This window comes from Rhagoletis zephyria, unplaced genomic scaffold, assembly GCF_001687245.7.
Source record: "Rhagoletis zephyria isolate East Lansing unplaced genomic scaffold, Rhagoletis_zephyria_1.1 Rzeph_scaffold_03517, whole genome shotgun sequence".
In the NCBI taxonomy this organism is placed as follows: Eukaryota; Metazoa; Arthropoda; class Insecta; order Diptera; family Tephritidae; genus Rhagoletis; species Rhagoletis zephyria.
The window spans coordinates 6,302-30,224 of NW_016160600.1; the positions used below are offsets into that span (position 1 = coordinate 6,302).

The 23,923-nt window shown below is 31.1% G+C and overlaps 1 protein-coding gene across 2 annotated transcripts; it reads left to right on the top strand.

Moving 5' to 3' along the window:
- Nucleotides 1-297: 297 nt before the first annotated feature.
- slf (C-type lectin domain-containing protein slf) lies at nucleotides 298-22,999 on the top strand. 2 transcript variants are annotated; one of them, XR_001848465.1, is made up of 4 exons: nucleotides 298-456; nucleotides 10,465-10,609; nucleotides 22,054-22,865; nucleotides 22,909-22,999. XR_001848465.1 is itself a non-coding variant. In XM_017624162.1 (3 exons), the coding sequence occupies exons 2-3, from the start codon at nucleotides 10,465-10,467 to the stop codon at nucleotides 22,614-22,616; spliced, it is 708 nt and encodes a 235-aa protein (XP_017479651.1). In that variant the 5' UTR covers nucleotides 298-456; the 3' UTR covers nucleotides 22,617-22,999. The 2 variants fall into 2 exon arrangements, 1 of the variants encoding a protein (XP_017479651.1); XM_017624162.1 differs by having other exon boundaries at nucleotides 22,054-22,999.
- The last annotated feature ends 924 nt before the right edge of the window (nucleotides 23,000-23,923 follow it).

Sequence of the window (23,923 nt, forward strand, 5' to 3'; positions counted from 1 at the left end):
TCACTCACTCACTTGCTCACTGCTGAAGAAGCGCCACAGCCGCAGGGAGTCACACAACTACAGTTGCAGAGCTGCCGATCAATACACTGATTACCTACTTAGAATTCGCTGCAAATGTATCTACATATATACACTCGTATGTACGTATCAATGTATTTGTGTTGCTGTCGCGCCTGCTGGTATGGGTGCTATTGGTTAGACGCCGCTGGCATGATGTCGCCGTTGACTGACTGGTTTAACGCTTCGACATCCACTTTGCTGCGCGCCCTGACACTCTAAGTGGCTATAAAACACTTTGCAGCTCGCATTTGACTTTTGTTTTCGTTTGCAAGTTACAGCGTCTGGTTGTGCCAGATCCGGTAATAGTCGTCGAGTACACAGGCACGAGCGCATACTTTAGAAAATTGTGAATTCTAATAATTGAAGAGAGCATTTAGAGTGCTAAGTGAAGCAAAGGTAAGCGAATTGGAAGTGAACGCGAACGAAGAAAAGGATATATATTTGCGAAAATAGAAAAAAAAGAAAAATTATCTTTGAAAAAACAAAAAAAAAAAAAAAAAAATTGTGGCGCTGCAAAACAAAATGGATTACATTCGAGTGAAATTACTAATAAAATTTTAAACTCAAAGGGTTTTGAGTTAAAAATTAAACGAAAAACTGAAGAAAATTATTATTGATTATGACAACCGGCATGAAATTAAAAAGGACCTCATTAAAAATGGCAGTGTGAAAGTGCAGTAATAATATTGACTTCATATAAAGACTGTAATGGACGACGATGAAGGGTGAACTCTTGCAGAACAAAGATACAAAAAATAAATTTAAAAAAATATTACATTAAAAAAGAAGAAATAAACATTAGCATGCCAAAGGATTTAAATCAAATTAAGTGAAAAATGCAAAATTAAGCTGTTGCCAAAATTTCAAACTCTTGAAAAAATCATAAGCAGGTTTAAAAACAACTTTTTAAAATTTTGCAATTATTATGAAGTGTTAAGAAATTCTCAGTTTCACTCACTCGCTAATCTCTGATTGGAAGCAATAGTTACTTAGCAAGTTCGTGCCTTAAGTCTTTCGTTTTATGAAGGAAGCAGTTTTGTATTTTTGTTTTTTTAGGGATTGCAAAATTTTAATTTATGCGTTTGAAAAATAATATGCCGATTGTGATTGGACGGTGATGAGCCAATTGCTTGACTGTGTTTCAGCTGATTTCAAGTTCGTGACATAAGTCTTTTGTTAGGTTGGGGAAAATAGCAGCGGTTGTTATATCAGTACGTATTAAACTATAGCAATGGACAAGGGGTCTTACAGGCCTTCGAGCCAATGCCGAGAATACTTAAAATGCTACGTGCGCTAATTTTGACAATATTTTTTAGTTTCTTACAAAAAAATAAATAATTATTTCAAGATCAAACTTTTCCTTTGAGACCTATTCATCATCTTCATACTTTTTTATGAATTTCGCTAAGATTTGTAAGAAAAAAATGGCCATTTAAAGGTTGAAAATCGTATAGTAATTAATTCTTCCAAAATATTATTTTTGATAAAAAAAATATATTTAAAAAATTTGAAAAAAAAAATTTCAAAAATTAAAATTAAAAAATTACAAACTTAAATTAAAAAATTCGAAAACATTGTTTTTGCTTTGATCTAAAAGCTTTAAAAATAATATTTATAAGTTACTTGTCTAATTGGAAATAAAAAAATTACAATTTTGTTCCCAAATAAAAGTCTGTTTAAAAATAAGAGGACGCTATTTTTATTTAAAACACACTTCGTAGAAAAGAGATATATATACATATGTTAGTTTCTTTATTAGGGTGCACCGCTCTCTATACAAAAAATCAGTATTGTTTTCCCACCAGAATTATAAAATTTGTTATATTTTAATGGCCTTATTCATAAAAAATAAAGTAGGTTTAGAGAGCTTTATAAATTGATGTTTTCATGCATTTTTCAATTTGTAAACCTTTTATAAAGCTACTTTATTTTTTATGAATGAGGCCATAAGACTTCGGCTAAACTACCTCGAAAAAATATTAAGATTTATCAATTTGAGCTTAAAAGTTGCATAAGAATATCTTTCAATGCAAAGTTTTTGTTGTAAAAAATCTAGATTTTTGGAGGTACGATCACGTTGATCTTTCTATTTTTCCGAAATATTTTGGCGCAAGTCTTATACATGTTATAAGAAATTTTGTAATTTAGGTGGCAATTTTTTTACATATTTTCAATGAAAAAGTTCAAACTTATATATATACATATGCATATCGAAAGATGTGTCAATGGATTTGAAAAATATATTGAAAAATATATTTCAAATTATAAAAAAAGTTTGAATTTCACACACAGAAATTTTGAACACACAGAAAATTGTTAAGAAAGAATTTAAATAGTGCTTTTTATTTATATAAAACACGTATGTATTTCAAAATAGGTAATCAGTCGAAAGCAAAAGTTGGAAAGTTGTATATTTTTTACCATACTAAACCTAATAGCATAGCCATTTTCTTTTTTTGATGCAGAAATACTGCTAGATTATCTAAACGCAGTTCTACATAAAAAAAAAATACAAAATTAAATAAAAAATATAAATTTCTTATAGCTCGATATACATACATATGTATGTACATATTCAAAATTTTATTCAGCGCTTCAAGTTTTAATATCGATATTAAAATATATATAAAAAATTTGAATTTAGAGAATTTTTCTGGAAATTTTTAAAACATAAAAATTTGTATAACTTGTATAGGAAATTAGTTTAACATATTTTCAGTGTTACTTAGAAATCCAATATCATAAGTTTAAGTGCCCATATTATCTAATCGAATCTTATTTCAAATCAATTTTCAAGCTTAAAAATTCGAATATTTTGAAAAGTAATTTTGAATATTGATTGTATATAAAGTGGTCAACAACATCTTATTCTTTTTTGAAAATTTTCTTTAATTTCGAAATACATATGCTACTCAATTCAAAATATTAGATATTAAATTCCATAATGAAATTACTTCTATGGTATTCTGCAGCATAAATTCGATATTAAAAAGCATAAATCCTATCAATTAGCCCAGTAGCTTAGGAATTTATCCTGAATCAAGACTTTTTTCTTAAAAAAAAAATCACAATTTTCTGGCTCCGGCTATTTATTCGGTTAGTAACTAATCGATTAGCAACTTTTTTGTCGGTTGATAGTTGAATAGCAATTTATCGATTAACCGTTCGAATTCGACTAAGCGTTCATTTTCGACTAACGCAGTATAATATGGTAAAATTTTCACATTGCTGTTAAGAAATTCATTGAAAACTTTACCCAATATGTGCTATTTACCGACTATTATTTGAAACAACTTTTGCTAATCGACTAACCGATTAGTCGACTAACAAGAGCTCTACTTCTTCCACATACTGTTTTATTCATTTCATTAAATTTCATTTCAGTTATAAGGAAAATCCCTCCCTTTTAAACCACTAATGGTGTTTTCGTTTCTATCGGAAAAGTTCGCCTTTTTTGATTGACCCTTTCTCTTTTTGTGTTCGATTGTAAAATTACGACACTCTAGCAAGGCGAAAAAGGCTGAAGATTGCTGCCATGGAAATCAGATGGTTGCTTAAAACGACAAAATTATGAAATGCGTAACATTTTTTGGAATGAACGAAAACACAATAGGGCTGTTTAGGATGTTGTGGAAATGGTCTTGGATTTGCATTTGCCAATTTTATGCTTGCTGCCATGGCAAGCGTGTGCATTTTATTGTTGTGTGAATTTTACAAATGCAAATTTTAGTGATTAGTATTCAAAGTAGAACTACAAGCGCAACTTTATCCCTGACCCAAGCCCACTCATTTGTCTTTTTCTAGTTCAATTGTCAGCAAATGTGTGCGCTAATCACAAGCTCAATAAATGAGTTTAAATCTCAAGTGACGGAGCTAAATCGATTATTAAATTAATTAATGATACATTTGTAAAAAATGCACGCCCAAATGTATGAACGTCATTTCGTCATTAATTTTAATTTAACATAGAGATTTGACATTCATGGGTGTATAGATTTGTGACAAATTGCTTCAATTATTTGTGGCTGTTGATTAATGAAGTGTGATTGGATTTTTTTTTTGTTTAAATAATTCGTTTTCTAAGTTTCATGTGTACAAGTACATACATATATTTAATTTGATAATTGCGCAAGTTTATGTAATTGTTATGATCAATAAATTTAAAAGATATAGCCCAAGTAAGACAAGTTAACAATAACAACGCTTTTTATGGTCACTGATATATACCTAGATATATATATAGTTACATATCATCACATTGATCAATAGCGATAGCAGTACTCCGCGTTTCTCTGCCGAGGTTATAAGGAGCTTCTGAGAATTTCTTGTGCAAGACTCGAAAAGGGCTTTTGATAAACAATGAGGATCATTAGCGCATATCACTTATGCACGCCGAAATCATCAAAGAAATTGTAATCAATGGATTCTAACGTTAATGAAAGTTCTAGACAGCCAGAAAAATTACTATCGTTGTCACTAGCCAAGGGACTTTGAAAGCCAAATTATATCGAATACTGGGCCGAATTAATAAAAACAAAGCAATTGCTTTTTCTTAAAATTGCATACCTTTTACTTCAATTTTGTTTGAATAAATCGAGTAAAGTGTTAGAAATTTTAAGAAAAAGCAATTGCTAATTTTTTATTCATACGGCCCACTGTGTAGAAATATTGTCGTTTGACGAAGGCAAGAACCTGTGGGGATGGCAAACGAAGCGTTGGCACTGGTTTTCTTACTTGTAATAATTCAAACAGAAATCCTACAGCTGGTCTGATATACAGACTTTGTAAAATATCAAGCAAATTCAGGCCTGACCATAACAGGGCGAAGAGCTTAGATCTGCTTAATAGATCCCTCAAGTACATTTTCGCTATAGTTTTATTATTAGTAAAAATACTATTGAAGACATTTTGTAACTTTGAGTTGATCTGTTGAATTGTAGTAAATAATTTTTATTTTATTTTTATTTAATTTATGTTTTTGTACGATTTTCAAATCTTCGAATGTTATAAGGCACAAAGTGCGTATATCCAATGAAGAAATAAGGAAAATCCTTTGTTAAAAGCCTCTTTTTATGTGAAAAAAATGGAAATTTATTGATCTCAATTGAGGTCAAGGGCGATTAACGCAGAGTTGTAAACAATAAGCATTACTCATTACTATTATATACAAATAATAATATTATTTTTGTGACTTTTGTTCATTACAAGTTCGTTGCTTAAGTCTTTTGATTAAATGCAAACAAATGCCCGTACTTTAGTAGAAATGATTTTGGAAGTTCGTTTCACACGCCACATATTTCTATAATGAAATTATAATTTAATGAAAATGAAATCATTTTCAGAAGTACATATGTACGCACAGATATATGTAAATATTTACACAACTATGAAAAAATATGCGCCCATTCACGCAGCAAACATTCCAAAATCGCATTACATCAACTCTAATTCAAAGTCAAAGCAAACAAACGAACTCAAAAAAAAAGCACATAAATGAGCTTTGAGCGTGCACTGAATTATTTATTGTCACATTATTAGACATTATTGTGCAAATGAAAGCCTAAAGCTATACAATAACAAAATCAGAAAAAGATTAAAATTACACACGCATCTTTTGCACAACACATCGCCGATGAATCAATAGCAATCAAATTAAAAATTAACGAATTACTACATTGTTGCTTATATACATATGTATGTATATAAGGGTGCCTCACCAAAAAAAAAAAAAATTGCGTTTTTTTAACGAAATTATAAAACCTACTATGTTTTAAGTCTTCCGGCAAAATATTTAGGAAACTTATTAAGATTTACGTGAGCTGGAACGATTTTAAAATATATCCAAAATGGCATTACATATCGATCCCTAACTGCCAAAATAACGTAAGCAACATTTTTTTCAAAATTTTTTTTTGATGTAGAAATATTCCTAGAGCATCTAGATGCATTTCTGCATCAAAACGAAAATTTTGAAAAAAAATGTCGCTTACGTTATTTTGGCGGTTGGGGCTTGATATTTCAATTCCGCTGTTACTTTTCCAACATTTTTATGCAGACCTTTTAGGCTTGAACCCTTTGAGGTAATTTTAAGAAAACTGTTTCTTTAAATTAATTTTGTTTATAAAAAACTCGATTTTTAAGGTTTTTTCAACTGCATCAAGCTAACGTTAATCGTAATATATTTCCGAAATATTTTGGCGCAAGTTTTAAAATATAATAAAGTTTATGATATAAAATTGTTTTTTTATTTTTTTTTATTGCGAGTGATGCACCCTAATGTACCCATGTCGGTGCTTTTGTATAAAGCGTATGTATATATGTACATAGATTGGTTGGTGAGCAGCTTTGGCTCTTTTTTTGCTGCTTCTTGACTTATTATTTATTGGTGAGGTGATTTTTTTTTTATATGCAAGTCTCGCGATGCTCAACCGGTTATATGAACATCCTTGACATAAAAACAAATCAAACGAGTCATGTGCACACACACATATTGTATGAGCCGCGCAGCAGCACCAGTAAGTACACATAGTGGCAGTGGCAGACACTTGCGCATGCGTAGCCGCTGTCAGCGGGATGCGCATTACATGCACGCACGCACACCAGCATCAACATTAGCAACAGCATATCAAAAAAAAAAAAACAAAAAGTGATAATCATTGTTGCACACTTGCTATAATAGCGTAATAATCAATTTTTGCCGTTATTGTTGTTGTTGTTGCTGTCGCTGCTATTGTGAATTTGTTTGTTAGTTTTATTGGTTATTACTTGGTGGTCGTCGATCGCTTGCCCCTATGGCTGTAGTTGGTGGCGTCAACTCTAAGCCAAAAAATTAATGTCAAACACTAATGATCAGTGATTATTAAGATCTATTATTTCGCTGTACATAAGTGTGTAAGTAGTTAGCAACAGCAACAACAATGAACGAACTTACATATGCGGTACACCAAAATATCTGCATGTGTAATGTGTGTGTGTGTGTGTGCCTTTGTGGTGAATTGATTGTCACTTGATTATGGCAGCTGCAACAGCAAAGTTCAGCTACATTGCTACACCCATACACGCAAACATTTTGTGGTGGTCATTGTCATTTGAAACAACGGCATATTGAGAGGGTGCGTGTGTATTTGGAATTTGATATCTACTCTTTCCCCGCGCTCTACCCATGCCAGCCACTCAAACTTCGTTGATTTATTTACTTACAGCTGCTGTTGATGGCTTTCATTTATTTGTTGAAAATTTTATTGCAAAAAATTGCAAATTAAATGATTAAAGTTCATCTGCATTAGTTTTATGCAAATTTTATGCGCAAAAGCAGTTTTCTTCGTTTATTTTTTAAACAAAATAAAATTTAAATAAATCAAATATACAAAGCCAAGTTTTTAAGGCAATCATTTTGGCACTAATGACCCGCAAGTTCAACATCTTCAACCAGCCGTAAATGGCAACTTGTTTTTACATAGGTAGCTAGCTATCAATGCCACGCGCCGTAGAATAGCTAAATAAGGTAATCGAAAATTAGTTAAGAATTAATACAAGAATGCTGCCAAGTCATTAGATTTATGAAATATTTAACTGAATCTTCTTGGCAATGCCTTAAACTGAAATCATGAAAAATAAAGTTTAAGATTTGTTTATATATACAGCTAAATTGAATAATTAAGAAGTATTTCTAAATTAAAAAAAAAGCAAACATTTGGTGCTTCATATTTTGCTAAGCGCTTGGCCGAGCTGCTACTACGATTTTCTGTGTAGACCTTGATGTTGTCACACAATTTAGGTATTCGTTTAACTGAGTTTACCCGACATAAAGTCAATTTATAAGTTCTCACAAATTGAGAAGTTTAACTAAATTCACCTTGAAAATTGTCTATTCTAACGATTATCTTGAAAGCTCTTTTCTGTGTTTCGAAAGACTCATTGAAAGACAAGCAAAGTAGGAGGCCTTAACGTTATTCTGTCTGCCCTTTAGCAATACGTTCTCTGAAAATTAAATTAAAATCTAAAAATTAAAACAAAAATTTAATTTCATTAAAAAAAGAAGCAGAATAGACCCTACAAATTAAATTAAATAAAAGCGAATATTTTTCTTAACAGTATATATGAAATCTAAAAGAAAATTAAAATAAAAAGAAAAACTATATTAAATAAGAAAAAAATGTACTTAACATAAGTTTATAAAAATTAAAAATATATACTTGTATTTAAAACAATAAAATCTAAAAATTAAAAACAATTAAATGAAAAAAGAAAAATTAATTAAAAAAACATTAAATCAGTTTCCAAAAATTAATTGATATTAAAAAAAAACCTATAAATTCAATTTAAATATAAAAAATAGTTGTCTTTTTAAAACAGTAAAATCTAAGAACCAAAAGAAAATTAAATTTAAAAAGTACATAAAATAAGTATCTAAAAATAAAATTAGATTAAAAAAAAAGATTTTTATTTTTAAAGCAATAAAGTCTAAATACTGAAAGAAAATTTAAATGAAAAAGAAAACAAATTAAATTAAAAAAGGGAAGAAGAAAAAGTTAAAAAAATATTTTTCTTTTTAAAGCAATGAAAACTGAAAACCAAAGAAAATTTAATTAAAAAAGAGAAATTAAATAAAAAAAGAAAAATTACATAAAGTAGGTTTCTAAAATTAGATGAAATTTAAAATAAAATTTCTATTCAAAACAATATAATCTAGAATTTAAAAGAAAATTAAATAAAAAAAAAGAAAAATTTAAGTAAAAGAGAGAAAGAAACACATAGTTATTATAAAAATTAAATTAAATAAAAAAAAATATTTTTTCTTTTCAAAACAATGAAATCTAAAAATTAAACTAAAACTAAATTAAAAAACTAACTAATAAAAAAAAACAAAATGAGTTTCTAAAAATTAAATTAATTCAATAAATTTGTATTTATAAAGCCCGTAAATATAATTTATTATCAGTAGCTTTGAAGGCGGAGGAGGATTCAATACACCAAACAATTAAATATAGACTTTAAAATATTAGAATTACTTGTAAGGCAAGGTATTGTGAAACGCCTGAAGAAAATCTACATATTTTTTTTTAGATTACATAAGTTGGGTAATTTGGAATTTCGATCTCTATTTTGTTGTTTTTTTATTTTATATTAATTTTTATTTTTTTTAACTTTCTTTATTTTTCATGGTTTTTAAATTTCTGTATCAGTTATTATATTTTTCGAATTTTTGATTGTGAAACGCGCGAAGTAAATCTACATATTTTTTGGATTACATAAGCTGGTTTATACATAGTTTTATAAAATTTTTAATTTTAGGATTTTTTATCAATTGTTTATTTCTACCTGGTTTTACGACTGACATCCAGTTTAAATTGTTTATTAATTTTTTCCGTTTTGGTTTATTTTTTTTTAATTTTCTTCTTTTTGATCTATGACTGTTTACTTCCAACTATTTCATTTTAATTTCCGGTTTTTTGTACTTTTCTTCTTTTTAATTTTTTTTTTTATTTTTTTGTAACTTTTTGAATTCTTTGATAAGTTTGACTGTTATCCATTCCAGCTTTTTCGAGTTTTTATAACTTTTACAGTTTTTAATTACGTTGCCATAATTTAATCACTCTTTTTTTACAATTTATTATTTTTTGAAATTTCGTTCTTTTTATTTTTTTCCAAATTTTGTATTTTTTTTTTTTGTATTTCTGACTGTTAGCCATTTTATTTTTTTTTATGAATTTTTAATTTTTTTGTTTTGTTTTCCATTAGATTTTTTATATATTTTATTTATATTTTTTTGAGTTTCTTTTATTTATTATTTTTTTTTTTAAATTTTGTTGGTATAATTTTTTTATTATTTATCTTCAGTTTTATATTTCGTTTTTATTCCCATAATTCGATTTTTTACAAGCTTTTATTTAACTTGCTTTGTACGTATGTATGTATATATGTTTGTTCGGATCAAATCTTATAATCAATTTTCAGCCAACTTCCTGATGAGCTACACACTTGAAATTAGATGAATTAATCCGCTAGGTGGTGAAAATCCCGTATTTTTAGTCAGATTTGGTTTATATGTGAAATGAAATGTATATTACCCAAATGAAAGGAAATAACTCCACAAAAAATTAAGCCGATATATGGCGCGAGTGCCGATATAATTGAAAAAATGTTTTTTTTTTTTACTATTAGCTTATTTTAAATTTTCTTCAAGGTTAAACATTTTTTTCCAATTTTCCATTTCATTTAATTTGTTATTTTTCTTTAGTTTTGTACATATTGTTTCTGGGGTTTTTTGTTGTTTTGAGAATGTAATCCATAAAATGCGATCTCCTCAAATCACAGTTTACATATAGATGTTTTGGAATGAAAATAAACTCAAGTCTTAGCAAATAATTAATTACTTGTGTTTTTTTTTTTTTGTATTTACAGATGAAGATCACACTTGTGATAGCTGCTGTCTGCATAGTAGTGGCGTGCGCTGAACCTGCCATCTCACAGGCCAGAACAACGACAACAACATCAACAAAGCCTGGTAGATTCTTATCACTGCCTGTGCCAGCGAAATGTGCCAGACGTAAGTAGAGATCCATAAAAATTTAATGCTTGTTTTAATTAATAAAAAATGATACTAAAAATTAAAAAAATAAAAATTAATAAAAATACAATTACAAATTGAAAAATATTGCTGAAAAGCAAAAAAAAAATCTATTAAAATAAACAACAAAAGGAGCACAACTGCGCAACTTGCCGCACGCATGCGCCTACCCACCTACCAACCTAATCGTGCCATTTGTGTAGTCACCAATTGGTTAGTGTGTAGTTAAATAAAAATTTCATATTTATGCAGTGAACGTCAAGCGACAAATGTGTGTAATGGCTGCGAAGCTTACATAAAGTCAAAGCAGGCAAAATGGGTCATAACAATTCGCTTCCTCGCATTTAGTCAGGCGAGACAGACGTGACACTTGTGACTGATGTCCATAAAAAAAAATTGCATATTAAGAGTGGAAACGTGCGTGAGTGCGTTTTTTAAGGCGAAGCCAATTGATTTCGATGAGGGGGAAATAGTAAAAAATGAAAATAAAAAGCTATTAAAACAAGGAAAATTTGAAAAAAATCGTGAAAAATTAAACGGGCTATGTACTCTCGTTTACAAGCTACACAGCCCAGAAAATGTGTTAAATTTGATGCAATTGCATTTTAGGTTTTTTTTTTTTAACTAAAATTTTGTTGCTATCGTAGTTAGTGCAATAACCAAATATTTATGAATTTTAGCTGATTAACTACCTGGCTACTGTTTACTCATTGCCCATTTAATACCGGCTGTTGGTAGTTCGCTTTTGGCTTACCAGCAACAATCACAACAACGCCTAAAACTGTGTTGAAACGTGTAACTATTTTGTATACTACTTATGTATGTGCATGCATACGGATGTGCATACAATCATACGTGCATAACGTGCACATACATTCATAAGTAAATAAACTATATATGTATGTATGTACGTGCCAACACTTTTTGGCCACCGAGCCACCAGTCCGCATGCAGCGGCGGTCAAACACGAGTTTTGCATTTTTAATAAGTGGAAAATTGTATTTGATTTGGCTTTTGGCAACATTTACACAATTTTTCTTCACGTCTCTCCTTTTTCAATCGAATGCCTATACATACATACATAAGTATTCGTATGTTTATATATATATTTTTCGTACGTGCAGTACAGTAATAGATTTTAATCGAAAACCCACATTTGGTTACATCGACATTGTTGTACATTTATGAAGACATATTCCACATTTTTACACATTTTCTTGACTGATAATTATTTTCAATTGCTGCGGGCACTTGAACATGAAAACCACGAATGTATTGTTAAAATTTTACCATTGAAGGTCGTTGCATGCAAACTTGCATTGGAAAGTGTGTAGGAGAGAATGAATAGAGCGGCAAAAAGAAGTAGAAAATGAGGTCGGTTGTTGGCCTTTGGTGAAAATGCGAATAAAAGGATGGTAATAAAATAAAATAAAATGATAAAAAATAAAATAAAATGCAACAAAATAAAAAAACATAAAAAAAAATAAAAAATAAAAAAAAATTAAATAAAATAAAATAAAATAAAATAAAATAAAATAAAATAAAATAAAATAAAATAAAATAAAATAAAATAAAATAAAATAAAATAAAATAAAATAAAACAAACTAAAATAAAAAGGTAAAATGATAAAATAAAATAAACTAAAATATAATAAATAATAATACTATAAAATAAATTAAATAAAGTAAGATAAAATAAAATACAAAAAAAAAGAAAGGAAAAATGCAAAAAATAAGAAATAAGCCTTGCTGGTCACCTTTTGTTGAAATTTATTATAATCTCTATTCTTCACAACACTTCGACTACTCGTACATCCCGCTCAAAGTCTGCAATGTCCTGTATGGCTACCTGCGACAAACTTTAGTTTCTCTTCAGGGAAGCTCATTAGAAAATTTTGCATCCCTTCAGGTTGTACACCGCTAATAAGCCTTTTGCTTGACGAGTTCCTGCGGTGCTTCCTCGGTGTTGCTCTATCATTCCAATTATCTCTTTTCCCAAGCTCTTCTCAAGTTTGAACCTACTTCAAGCAATGTTTCAGATCTTTTGGTGGTGTATAAAGTTTCCTTCCCATTTCACTCTATCCATGGGCCCGGGAAACCCTGGAATCAGATGTCATCTCGCTAAAGTCGGAATCGTAAATCATCCGGTTTGGCTTGTTTACTTCCCAATAAGAATTCATTTGTTCGCCAGACTTTAGAACAATTTTCTATGTATTTTTTAGTTCCGCTCTTGTTTTCATGAAAAGCTAATACATACTACATAAATCTGTGCTTAACAAAATTTGCATTTATAAATAGATAAGAAGAAGACTAATGGAGTATAGCAAAATAAATGCTGGCATAACCTGATTTGCTATAAAATAAAAAGCGCTCATCTCTTAGTAGTCTATTAAATTCCAATATTCTATTATTTATCTTATTAGAAAAATAAAAAATAAAAAACAAAAAACGTGCACACATCCGCTTCGCGCAAACGAATAACGAATACGCTTTTATCGTCAAGCGGATTCTTGGTGTGCGAGATTTACTTGGCGAGCCGGTAAATGGAAAAGTTATGGGTGCGTTTGTATGTAATTTTTTCCCTTTAATTTTTTTAATATTTAAATATACTTTGTTAGAGCTTGAAATTAACATGAGACACGCTGTAGTCGTTGACGCTATATTTTTTTTATTGTTGTGCTAAAAACAGTTTTTTTTTTAATAAAAATGAATTTTTAATTAACTCACATCAAACATGAAATTTGTTGATGACACAAATCGGCTTATACATATGTATATACGTAAATATGCATATTACGTATACACATTAGGATGGCTCGCCAAAAAAATGTTGCGATTTTTTTCAACGGAACTAAAAAATTTATTATATTAAAATACTTCCGCAAAAAATTTCCGAAAATAATTAAGAATTACGTGAGCGGGAGTGATTTGAAAAAGCTCCGAAAAATCGATTTTTTTAGATAAAATTCGTTTTTATAACAATTTTTTTCCATTTCCAATTTTTTTTTTTTGGTAGAAGAGTTTGAGTTTAAGCTTAAAATGTTGGCATACAAATTTTTGAAATTTTTTTCAATGGCATTAAAATAATAATACTTTTGGTAGCATTTTCAAATCGGTCCCGCTTACGAAATTCTCAATATTCTTGCCAAATATTTTGGCGAAAGTCTTAAAATAAAGATTTATAATTCCGTGCGGAAAACAGTGCTATTTTTTATTTTTGTATGGACAGTGATGTACCCTTTTATATGTGTATATGTATGCATTTATGTACTTACATACATATGCACGAGTATTTTGTAACGTGGAATATTTTAATATGGGAATAATTTTTATAATCAATAATTAAAATTGAAACTGCATGAAATTGAATTAAGAAGCTTGAGAAATTCAAACTGTTGCTCGTACACGTAGCAGTAATTTCAGTTGTTTTGAAAGTCTTTTTTTTATTTAGCTGCTGAATTAATTACACTGAATATGTGTTTTCGTTTTTGGGTGTTGCGAAAGGGAGCAGTGCAACAAACACAGCAGCAGATATACGCTACTGAAGATAGCTTTTCTGCACTTTATTATCTGTAATGTAATATACGAGTATACTTATATTATTACATATTAGGGCTGTGCGATTAATTGATTACTCAAAATTTTAATTAATCATAAAATAAATAACTCAATTATTCGATTAATTGGAAATTATGATTACTCAAAAGTTCCGTTACTCGAGTAATCAAGATTTTTGATTAACCAAAAACAAAAATATTTGAGTAATTTGCTTTATGATTAATCAACATTTCGAGTAAAATGAGTAATCAACATTTCAACTCTTTACATATGTATAAAGTAGTTAAAGTTCCTTGATACTTTGAAAACAACGTTTCTGTTTTCAAAAATGAAAGCAAACAATTTTTTTCATATACAGAATGTAAAAAAGAAAATAAGCATTTTCCAAAGCAAACTCTGTTAACGAGCAAAATTATTTTTTTTGAGTAATCATATTTCAAGTAACTCGATTAATCATCGTTTTGAGGAATCAAAATCTTGATTACTCGAGTAATTGATTAACCGAATAATTGATTAACCAACTTGCTCGAGTAATCGAATAATCGCACAGCCCTATTACATATGTATGTACATATATGTATATAGGCTAGTGAGTTGCATTGCAAGTTACTATTTACATAGGCAATAAAGAAAGAGTGACCATAAAAATTGCCAGCAATAAATATCAAATAAAGCCGGGCCTGCAAGTTTGTCAGCTTGTCGGCTGGTCGCTTAGTCAACTTTTTTGACCAATCAATCGGCTGGGCAATCTCGATTGCTTACATACTTTGCTACAAGTCGAATGCAATCAACATTGCGGATGTGTGTGCAAATGCCAATGCAACAGAAATAACGAATACAATTAGACGTAATTTTGTCCGCAATTCAAAGAAATCACTTAATTTTTGTTAGATCGTTTGTTTGTGCACTTAATTGTGCAACGGCATAAATAGTTAGCTATCTACATCATTGCTTGTGTTCAGATGCGAAGGGTGTGTAAAAGTTTTCTAGAGACCTAATTGCATTAGATAGAAAAAAGAAAAAAGATTGAGAGCCTGATTGCTGTGAATAAATGTGAATATTTGGTAAATTAACTCTTTAAGAGAAGCCAAAGGTGAGAGCCTATCAATATTAAGGTTCAAATCTTGGCACACATTTTTTTTAATTTTTCAATTAAATTTCCAATTGAGTTTATATGTATGTACATATGTATATTCGAATCGTGGGACTTGTAAACAATTAACAATTTTCATTAATATAACTTCCGCAGCAGTCTGATTCAGTATGAAAGCTGCTTTTCACTTTTTATGTAATCACTCCTTTTAATACTTTTTTCATAAAATAATTTTACACATAATTGTGTATATTAAAAGTATGTAAAAAGCAGCTCATCTTCATCAACTTTTACTTTGACTTCTTGTAGCTCACAATGTCTCAAACGATAACATTTATTGCGCATTAAAAAGTGTTTATTGTGAGTTACTATCATCTCACTTTGAGCTACCTTAAAGCTCTAAAAAAAAAGCGCTTTAATAGACAATAAGCAACTTAAGCCCTGATTATTATTTTCAACTATTGTCGCCATTGTATGCAATTTTGCACATAGCATTAAAAAAAATGCTGCATATTGTGCAACTCATTTTTTCTTTTGTTTTTACGAATAACTGCTGCCCTTTACTGCCAGCTACTAAAAATAAAAAATTGATTTTCTCTTTTTCCAAGTACTTAAAAACTTTTCAGGTCAGCTTAGCAAGCAAAAAATGGGTGGTTTTGCAAAAAGAAATAACGCTCAACAAAATATTGAATGATATGCTCACGTTTTTCATCTTCATTGGCGCACAGCGCTGACAATGAGTGGAAACAGTGTTGCAACATCGGTATAGTACAAAAATTGCTAGTTGCTTGAAGTTGTTTCCTACATTGGCGTTGCGAGGAGCTGCATTGTTGCAGTCAGCAGCCAATCTTTGGTTGTGCATTAGCGTTGCCTTTGCTGCTGCATCACCTTGCAACATTACTACTTACATTCATACATAGTGTATACTTTGCTGTCAGTTCTGCTGCAGCACAATGTTGCTTCTTAGATTTTTTTCCTATTTTTTTTTGTTGCTATTACGGAAGAGTTATGACTAGAAGCATCTGAAAACGAAAAATTGAAAAACTAATTGAAAATTCTATTAGGCAATGCATTGCTGTTAGAAGCAGAATTTCGAAAGAAGCGTCTGAATTTGGGGCAAAGTAAGAATTGTAGCTGTAGTAAAATAAGAATTGCTGCAGTTCAATACTTAATTAAGAATATTATACATAGAGTAGAGTGCAATTAAATTTGAGGTTGAAATAAATTAGGTTTTGATTGCAAGAAAGAATTTTTTGCAAGTTTCGATTTAGTTTTGTAAGTCAAAATGTAACAAAAAAAGAAGAAATAAATGAAATAAAGTATTTCAAAATAAAACTCTTTGAGTGTCGTTCTCTTTTCATCCATATTTTAAAATTTCGTTGAACTTATTATTTGATTTGAATTTAACTTCTTAAACAGTGGCAATACTCTCCAAAAAATATCCCATATGTTAATGCCAGTCATTAGCTAACTGTATATCAAATTTTATCCCAATCCGTCAGGCGTTTATGCGTAAAAAAGCAATAAAAATACTCGCACACTTGCTGATTCCCAAACTTTCAGACTTATTAGTAGGCTTCTTATAGGATATATACATATATGAATACTTTATATACATATATGTAAATATATGCATTCATGTTTGTGCAAAAATATCTAACCTAAAGTTAGCTACTCTAGTGTTTGATTTCCCTTTATCTAATTAAAAAAGATTCTAGCATGCAAGCAAGTTCGTTGCTTAAGTCTTTTGTTTGCTAGCGTTTGGATGTTGCACATCTTTTATGAAGAAACTATTTGCAACTGGTTTTTACGAATTATTCAGTTTGCAATTGCCTTGACCTACATGAAGAGAGAGATCGCTATAAGCAGATACTAGCGGATACAAGACTAAAGGAAAAAGATGATTTAACGGCAGATGCATTCAAGCAATGAATGAGTCGTTAATGGCGTAGTAATGAGGCTATTTAAGCTATCAGCTACATCAGCAGACTCTTCTACTGCACAAATCATTGGCATGAGTATACAGGATGCGTTAAGCATTGCAGTTATATACTTTTTTTTGCCAACTTTAAGTTCTTGCGCACGCCCTTCCATATGCCATAATTAAAAACTTCAGCCACTTGAAGATTTATAATTATTAAGCGCAGAAGAAAAACAAAAATTATACTAATTGCGGAAGTCTTATGAAAATAACTTATAGCGCCTTTTGTTGTACACCGCAAGTTGGTAATTGCATTTTCGGCTGCAACTTTTTCTACAAACCACAAATGTGTCTTAAATGCAAGTCATAAGTCAAACAATTTATTTGCTGGCAACTGACCACAAAGTACTTCCGCTTCACGCACCTAGGCGAAATGAAAATCCTTTCTCAAATCATTTTCTTTTGCCTCTGCAAATGCACTTGATTTTTTGACTTATTGTTTGTCACCATTAATGCCAGCTGGATCACAAATCTTCTCTGGTGAGGCGGCTTTTATCGCTTTTCAAAGAGCGGAAATTATAGCGGCTGGTATTTGCTTGAAATGGAAATGTGTGAAAGATTTCAACAGAGCAGTGTCTGTTTTGAAGTGCCATTTGTTAGCTAAGTGATTTCAGTTTTCCACTCCATTTTGTTATTGTTGAATTTTTATTTTCTTCCGCCATTTAAGTATACCATTTGGCATTGCTGGCTTTATTTCAATTGGAAGTTAAACTTTCTGAACCAAGTGACTGTTAGAGTGTCAAGTTTAGTGATACCATTGAACTGGATGCTAAAAAAATGACTGAGTTGAGTAGAATTAATTCCAAAAACGACACATGCTAGCTTAAAAGAAATGTATGTTGGTATGATAGTAAGGGGGAAGGGTCGAAAATTGCCGGTGTCAGAGATTTAGACAAAAGTGCCCATTTAATGCCCCAGGAAAGACAGACGCCTCCAGTACCTTTATCGAGCAAGAATGCTCTACAAAAGTTGAATTCGGGATGACATATATGTAGGGTGGGTCAGATGGGCAAAACTCATATTGCGCTCAAGCTCAATAGGTCAAGCTAGGCATTCGTTTTCATTAAGGAAATGAAAAAAAAAAAAAACACCTGAACCTCGAAAGTACGGTCCGAGCTCAATTCCGTTGCGGTTTAAAAACAAACGGTGATGGCTTGTCGGTGAGTGCTGCTCCGAAGGCTCGCGATTGTTGCAAAAACTCGACTACAGAGCTAACATTCCTGCACTTGAGAGAAAGCGCAGATATATCATTTAGCTCGCGTCGCTCCAATAGTGGCAATGGCCGAATGAGCAAAGCACTGGTGTGCCCTTCGAGAGATCCGGGTTCGAAACCTCGGGTAGCGAACTTTTTTTTAATATAATTTTATCCTTTTTATAGTTCAATTTGCTTTTAATTATTAGATTCCATTGTCTTACAAAAAAAAAAGTATAAACTTTTTTATTAAATTTAATTTTTAGAAACTTAATTTTTTTTTTTAGATTTTATTGTTTTAAAAAGAAAAATATACTTTTTTAATTTCACTGAGCTTTTAGAAACGTATTTGATTTTTTTCTGTTTTATAAAAAAATTTAAATTTTTCAATTTAGTTATTTATCTTTTAGTTTTGGATTTTTTTGTTTTACAGTCGAAACCGATTAGTTGCAATCTGGTTAACTGAAAACTCTGCTTAATTGGCACGGAAACTCTGGTGGCCCCACTTTTATTTTTGCTTGTTTGATACATCGGTTATTTGAGACTTCGGCTAAATGAAAAAATCGGTTCAATGGATCAACATTTATATACATATGCCTCAAAATTGGAATATACACTCGTTCAGATCCGTTTCAGTGTAACTGTTTATTAACTCATGTTCACAGCGTGAAATGGCCGGGAAGTGTTTTCGAATTTATGGCAACCCAGTTCTGGCAAATAATTGATCAGCTGATTTCATAGAATTTATCGAGCAAGCTGACTTAGTTCAAATTATAAAATTTAGTGAACCAAATTCGGATAGCTAAAATTTGGCGGTTTAATAAAAGTTTGCTTGTTTGTTAATTTTATTGTGGCGTTTTAATTTGCTTATTCCAATAGTGTTATTGAGCTTTATATCACGTTTTGCTTGTTAGGAGAAAAGGAAACAACAATAAAGGCTAAGCGGTAGAAGTTATAGCTGCTATTTCGGAGATCACCACATCTCCTCATCAGACTTTTTTCCTAGACTTCGGCGCGGATCAAGCCCGCATCATCGATGTGCAAAGTCAGAAGTGCTAACTACTGAGCTATGCACACCCCGTAAGCTGTTGTTACCTTATTCAACTTTCCTTTATTTCCTTATTCAACTTAATTGGCTACTGTTAACCAAAGTTCAGCTAATTGAAAGCCTCGGTTGGTTGCAACTGAATGGCGGAAAAAATAGTGTTGCAATTAATCGGTAAAAAGGAAACATATATATTTTATTTCGTTTACCTTCTAGGATTTTATTTTTTTTTCAACTTTGGTTTTTTGTCTGTTTAAGTAAACTATTTTTAAATTTTGTTTAAAAATTAAAGATATCATTTAAAAAAATAATTTTTTTTATTTAATTTTTAAGTACATACATACTATTTATTCCTTTTTTGATAAATTTTTTTTTATTATTTAATGTTTATGAATTTTGTTTGTTAGTTTAATTAGTTTCATTGTATTTTCTAAAATATGTTTATCTATTTCCATTTTGTTTTTCATTTTAATTTTTTAATTTATTTTTGTTTAATTGGTTGCTTCAAGTTTTTTCAAGTTGTATAGTTTTAAAAGGAATAAATATATATTTTGTTTTAATTCATTAAACTTCTAGAGACCTATCTTTTTTTCTAGTTTTTAATTTTTTGTCAATTTAATTATCTTTTTGGTGTTAGATTTTATTGTTTAATTTGATTTTTATGATCTTATGTTTTGAACTTTTTTTCTTTTTCAATTTAATTGTTTTTTAATTTTTGTTTTTTTTTTGTAAATAATTTTTTTTTTAAATAAAATTTTAGGTACTATTTTTTTAATTTTTATTTAATTTTTTTTATTTTATGTCTCGGCAATTTTTGAAATTTTCTTTGCCGAATTTTTTGTGTAGTATTTTTATGTTGGGCATGCTTTAAATATGTGAAAAGTGCGCAACATCGTATGGAAAAAATTTTCAAAATTCACAAGTTATAGTCCTTTGTAACTTGTCTGAACAAAACGCGTCATTATTCCACTTCTGAAACATAAATTCTTAATACTCCGCATCTATTGCTTACAAAACAAATAATTTTTAAAGAAAAAAAAAAACCGATTTAAGATCTCATACAAAAATTTAAGAGTACCGTTAATTTCTGCATAATCCAATGATGGGATCTAAACCACATTAGTATGGGACAACCTCTGAGACCTTAAAAAAAAATGATAGAAAACGGTTAACATGGTCCAAAGTTATGCGGTAACATACAGTAAAAAAAAAAATATAAAATTCAAAAGAATTGATAACCTCCCCCTTTTTTGAAGTCGGTTGAAAAGTAAAATCAATTACAAAAAAAAAAAAAAAAACAAGATAAAAAATAAGGTCGGCAGAAAATGAAATCTGATCAAGAAAAAAAGAAAATCCCAGCGGCTATGGCGCTCACGAGTATTATCAAAGACGCGTGTGCCTGCAACGAGCCCCACCCACATTGGCGGTAGCTGCTGATACTTATTCATTTGAGCAGCATTTTGCAACTTTGCATACAAACAGCGTCATTAACTATGCAAGTGTTTACATTTGTTGTGGCTTATTAGCCAGTAAGTAAACTGAAGATATGTAGGAAAATTTTAACGGCAAAAATGAGTTACAAAAGGGGATAAAGAAAATAAATCAACGCCGATGTGCGAAAAAATTCCATAAGCGCTTCGCTGCTGTTCAAACAAGTTTTTGCACAATATTTGGGCGGTTGCTGTTTCAATTCACTGCCGACTTTACATACATATTTACATACTGCATACGAAATTGCACATTTTTCTAGACACTTTGCAACATTTAAGCCGCTGCCGCCGTTAGTGGCGGTGTTTTTTTTTAGCTCTATCGCTGGTCGTTGGCGAAGCCGTCAAGGTATTGTAGTAGACATGTGTAACAAGCCACCTACTTAGCGCCAACACACACCCATTTGCGTTGCACATTAGCACAATTGCGAATAATTGTTGGGAAAAAATTTCTATTATTTTTTTTCTTTCTACAACCGGCTGAACGAAGAAGAAGAAGATAGCAATGGCAGCGACAAAGTGCAGCTAAAGAAGCGACTCCATACGTATGCTACAGCAGAAGTTATGTATTACCTGTTCAGCTGTTGTTTGCTGCGAGATCGTTGCTGCTGTTTTTGTATTTGTTGCTTTTTCGATCTGTTGTGGCAAGAATTGCGCAACAGCGACCCAGCAGTCGATAGCTACTTATCGTTATCGTGACTCTCAGCTGAGCTTGTTGCTGCAATATTTTAGCACTTGCCTTATGCTGGCTGCATGGCTGGCGGGAGGGTTCGGAAATAATGAATTGTTGTAACAGTGGCACGAATAGCTTGAGCGACGGTGGTGGTGTTGAAAAGGGCCAACGGAGAGACGATGCATGTGTGGCAATCGCAAGCGAGTTTGTTGCTTAAGTCTTTTGTTGTTTAACTGTTGGAAGAGTTACTGAATTCATAATACTAATACAAACATGAAGTAATATTTACATGCATGCATACATACATACATACATACAAATGTCACCTACTGTTGCATCAACTGCTAATTTCCTTTTTCTCCTCCCTCTCTCTTTCTCTATATCACCCATTCAGGTCCTAAGGAATTCTCCTACCGCGGTCGCAACATGTTCCTCAGCTCTCACGTACCAGCGTTGGCCAACAAGAAGGTCGATTGGTTGGATGGTCGTAATTTGTGCCGTGAATACTGCATGGACTTGGTCGCTTTGGAGACACAAGAGAAGAACAATCTGATTTTCCGTGTCATTCAACAGAACGATGTACCTTACATTTGGACTGCTGGCCGTATTTGCGATTTCGCTGGCTGTGAAAATCGTCCCGATTTGGAACCCAAAAATGTTTACGGTTGGTTCTGGTCTGCCACCCGCGAGAAGATTCAAGCCACCAATCGCATTCCACAAGGCTGGGGCTACAATCCATGGTCGCAAACTGGCCACAAGAAGCGCCCACAACCTGACAATGCCGAATACGAGATCAACCAGACCAAGGAGCAGTGCTTGTCGGTATTGAATAATGTCTACAATGATGGTATTGCATGGCACGATGTGGCCTGCTATCACGAAAAGCCGGTCATCTGCGAGGATAACGATGAACTGCTGCGTTATGTGGCAGCCACGAATCCGGGTATTCGTCTTTAAGGCGGCGTTGCAGTGAGTTGGTGGTGCCTTCGCATTGTCTGTGTGTGTGTTTTTTTGATTAATTTTATTATTTTATTTTAATTTCTTTTTTCGATTTTTTTATTTCTAATTTTATTTGTAAAAAAAAAAGTATAAAACAACAAATAATAGACTTTAGAATTTATTAATTGCGTGCATTCTTGAAAACTCACCTAAAATTTTCCGCTAGCTAAATTGCAAAAATTTGGCTGCAACGACGTTGAGATCACTTTACTTTGTAATTTTTTATTTTTTTGGTATTACACTGCTTGTGCTCTACTGCCAGCCTATTACATAAGCCGTTATATTTTTATTTGTTATAAAATATTTATTCTATCTACATAAATAAATTTATCGAATTTTTATATGCCATGCACTTTTCACAAAATGTACTTTTTCCAATTACTTATCTGCAATGAGTGCCGAAAATAAAAAATTAAAATCTTAAAAAATTAAAAAAAAAATATTGTTTTATTGAAAAAAAAAAACCTTAAGAGAATTATGAAGAGGAGTGGGTATGTATGAATTACAAAATTGTTAAAAGTGATGGGGCTTTTGTAACAGTAAGCGTTGTCTCGACAGTAGAACTCAAGTAAAAGCATAGACAGACGGCAACGTGAAACCGGATTAACGGTGCAGATGATCTGATCAAAATTGTACCTTGACTGACGGCAATAATGTGGACTGTAAGCAATAAGACTACGGATTTTCCAATACAACCAAGCTGCTACAGATAACACCAAAAATTTAGACCTAATTCCTAAAACAATCGCTTCTACGCCAAATCCAAGACATGTTGTTTTAAAGATCTACGATCGTTTAGATCAGTAAAAACCATTAAGTGTTGCCTGTATCAGAACGAAAACTTCTAGAAGGGTTGCACCAAATCCTTTAAAGCATTACAGACATTGACCCCAAGCCTGCAGGCACTTGCGGCAAGGCATGTTTCTCAAAGACCAGACTCAGCCAGGGACGTATGTAAAAGCTTTAACAGACGGCAGCGTTGATCGGGATTAACTGGGACTTAAGCCGGATCAACTGCAGTTAATTCCAGAGTTGATCCGGATCAACGCTGCCGTCTGTTTAAGCTGTAAGTCATTTTCTAAACCAGAAGAACTATAGACAGGCCTAAACGACATTCATCGGGGGCAAATCAAAACTTTTGTAAACTAGAAGAGTTCAAAAAAGCTATAAAAAACAAAATAGTTTACTTTTATACATACTTTAGGTGTAAAATAACTCGAAAACATATTTTTTAACTATGAAATTTTTTAACACTGTATGTTTTT

Excerpts from the sequence above, each read along its gene's own strand:
- slf (XM_017624162.1), top strand. The coding sequence starts at position 10,465 with ATGAAGATCACACTTGTGATAGCTGCTGTCTGCATAGTAGTGGCGTGC. Across the intron at positions 10,610-22,053 it reads GCCAGCGAAATGTGCCAGAC|GTCCTAAGGAATTCTCCTAC; the intron begins GTAAGTAGAGAT and ends TCACCCATTCAG.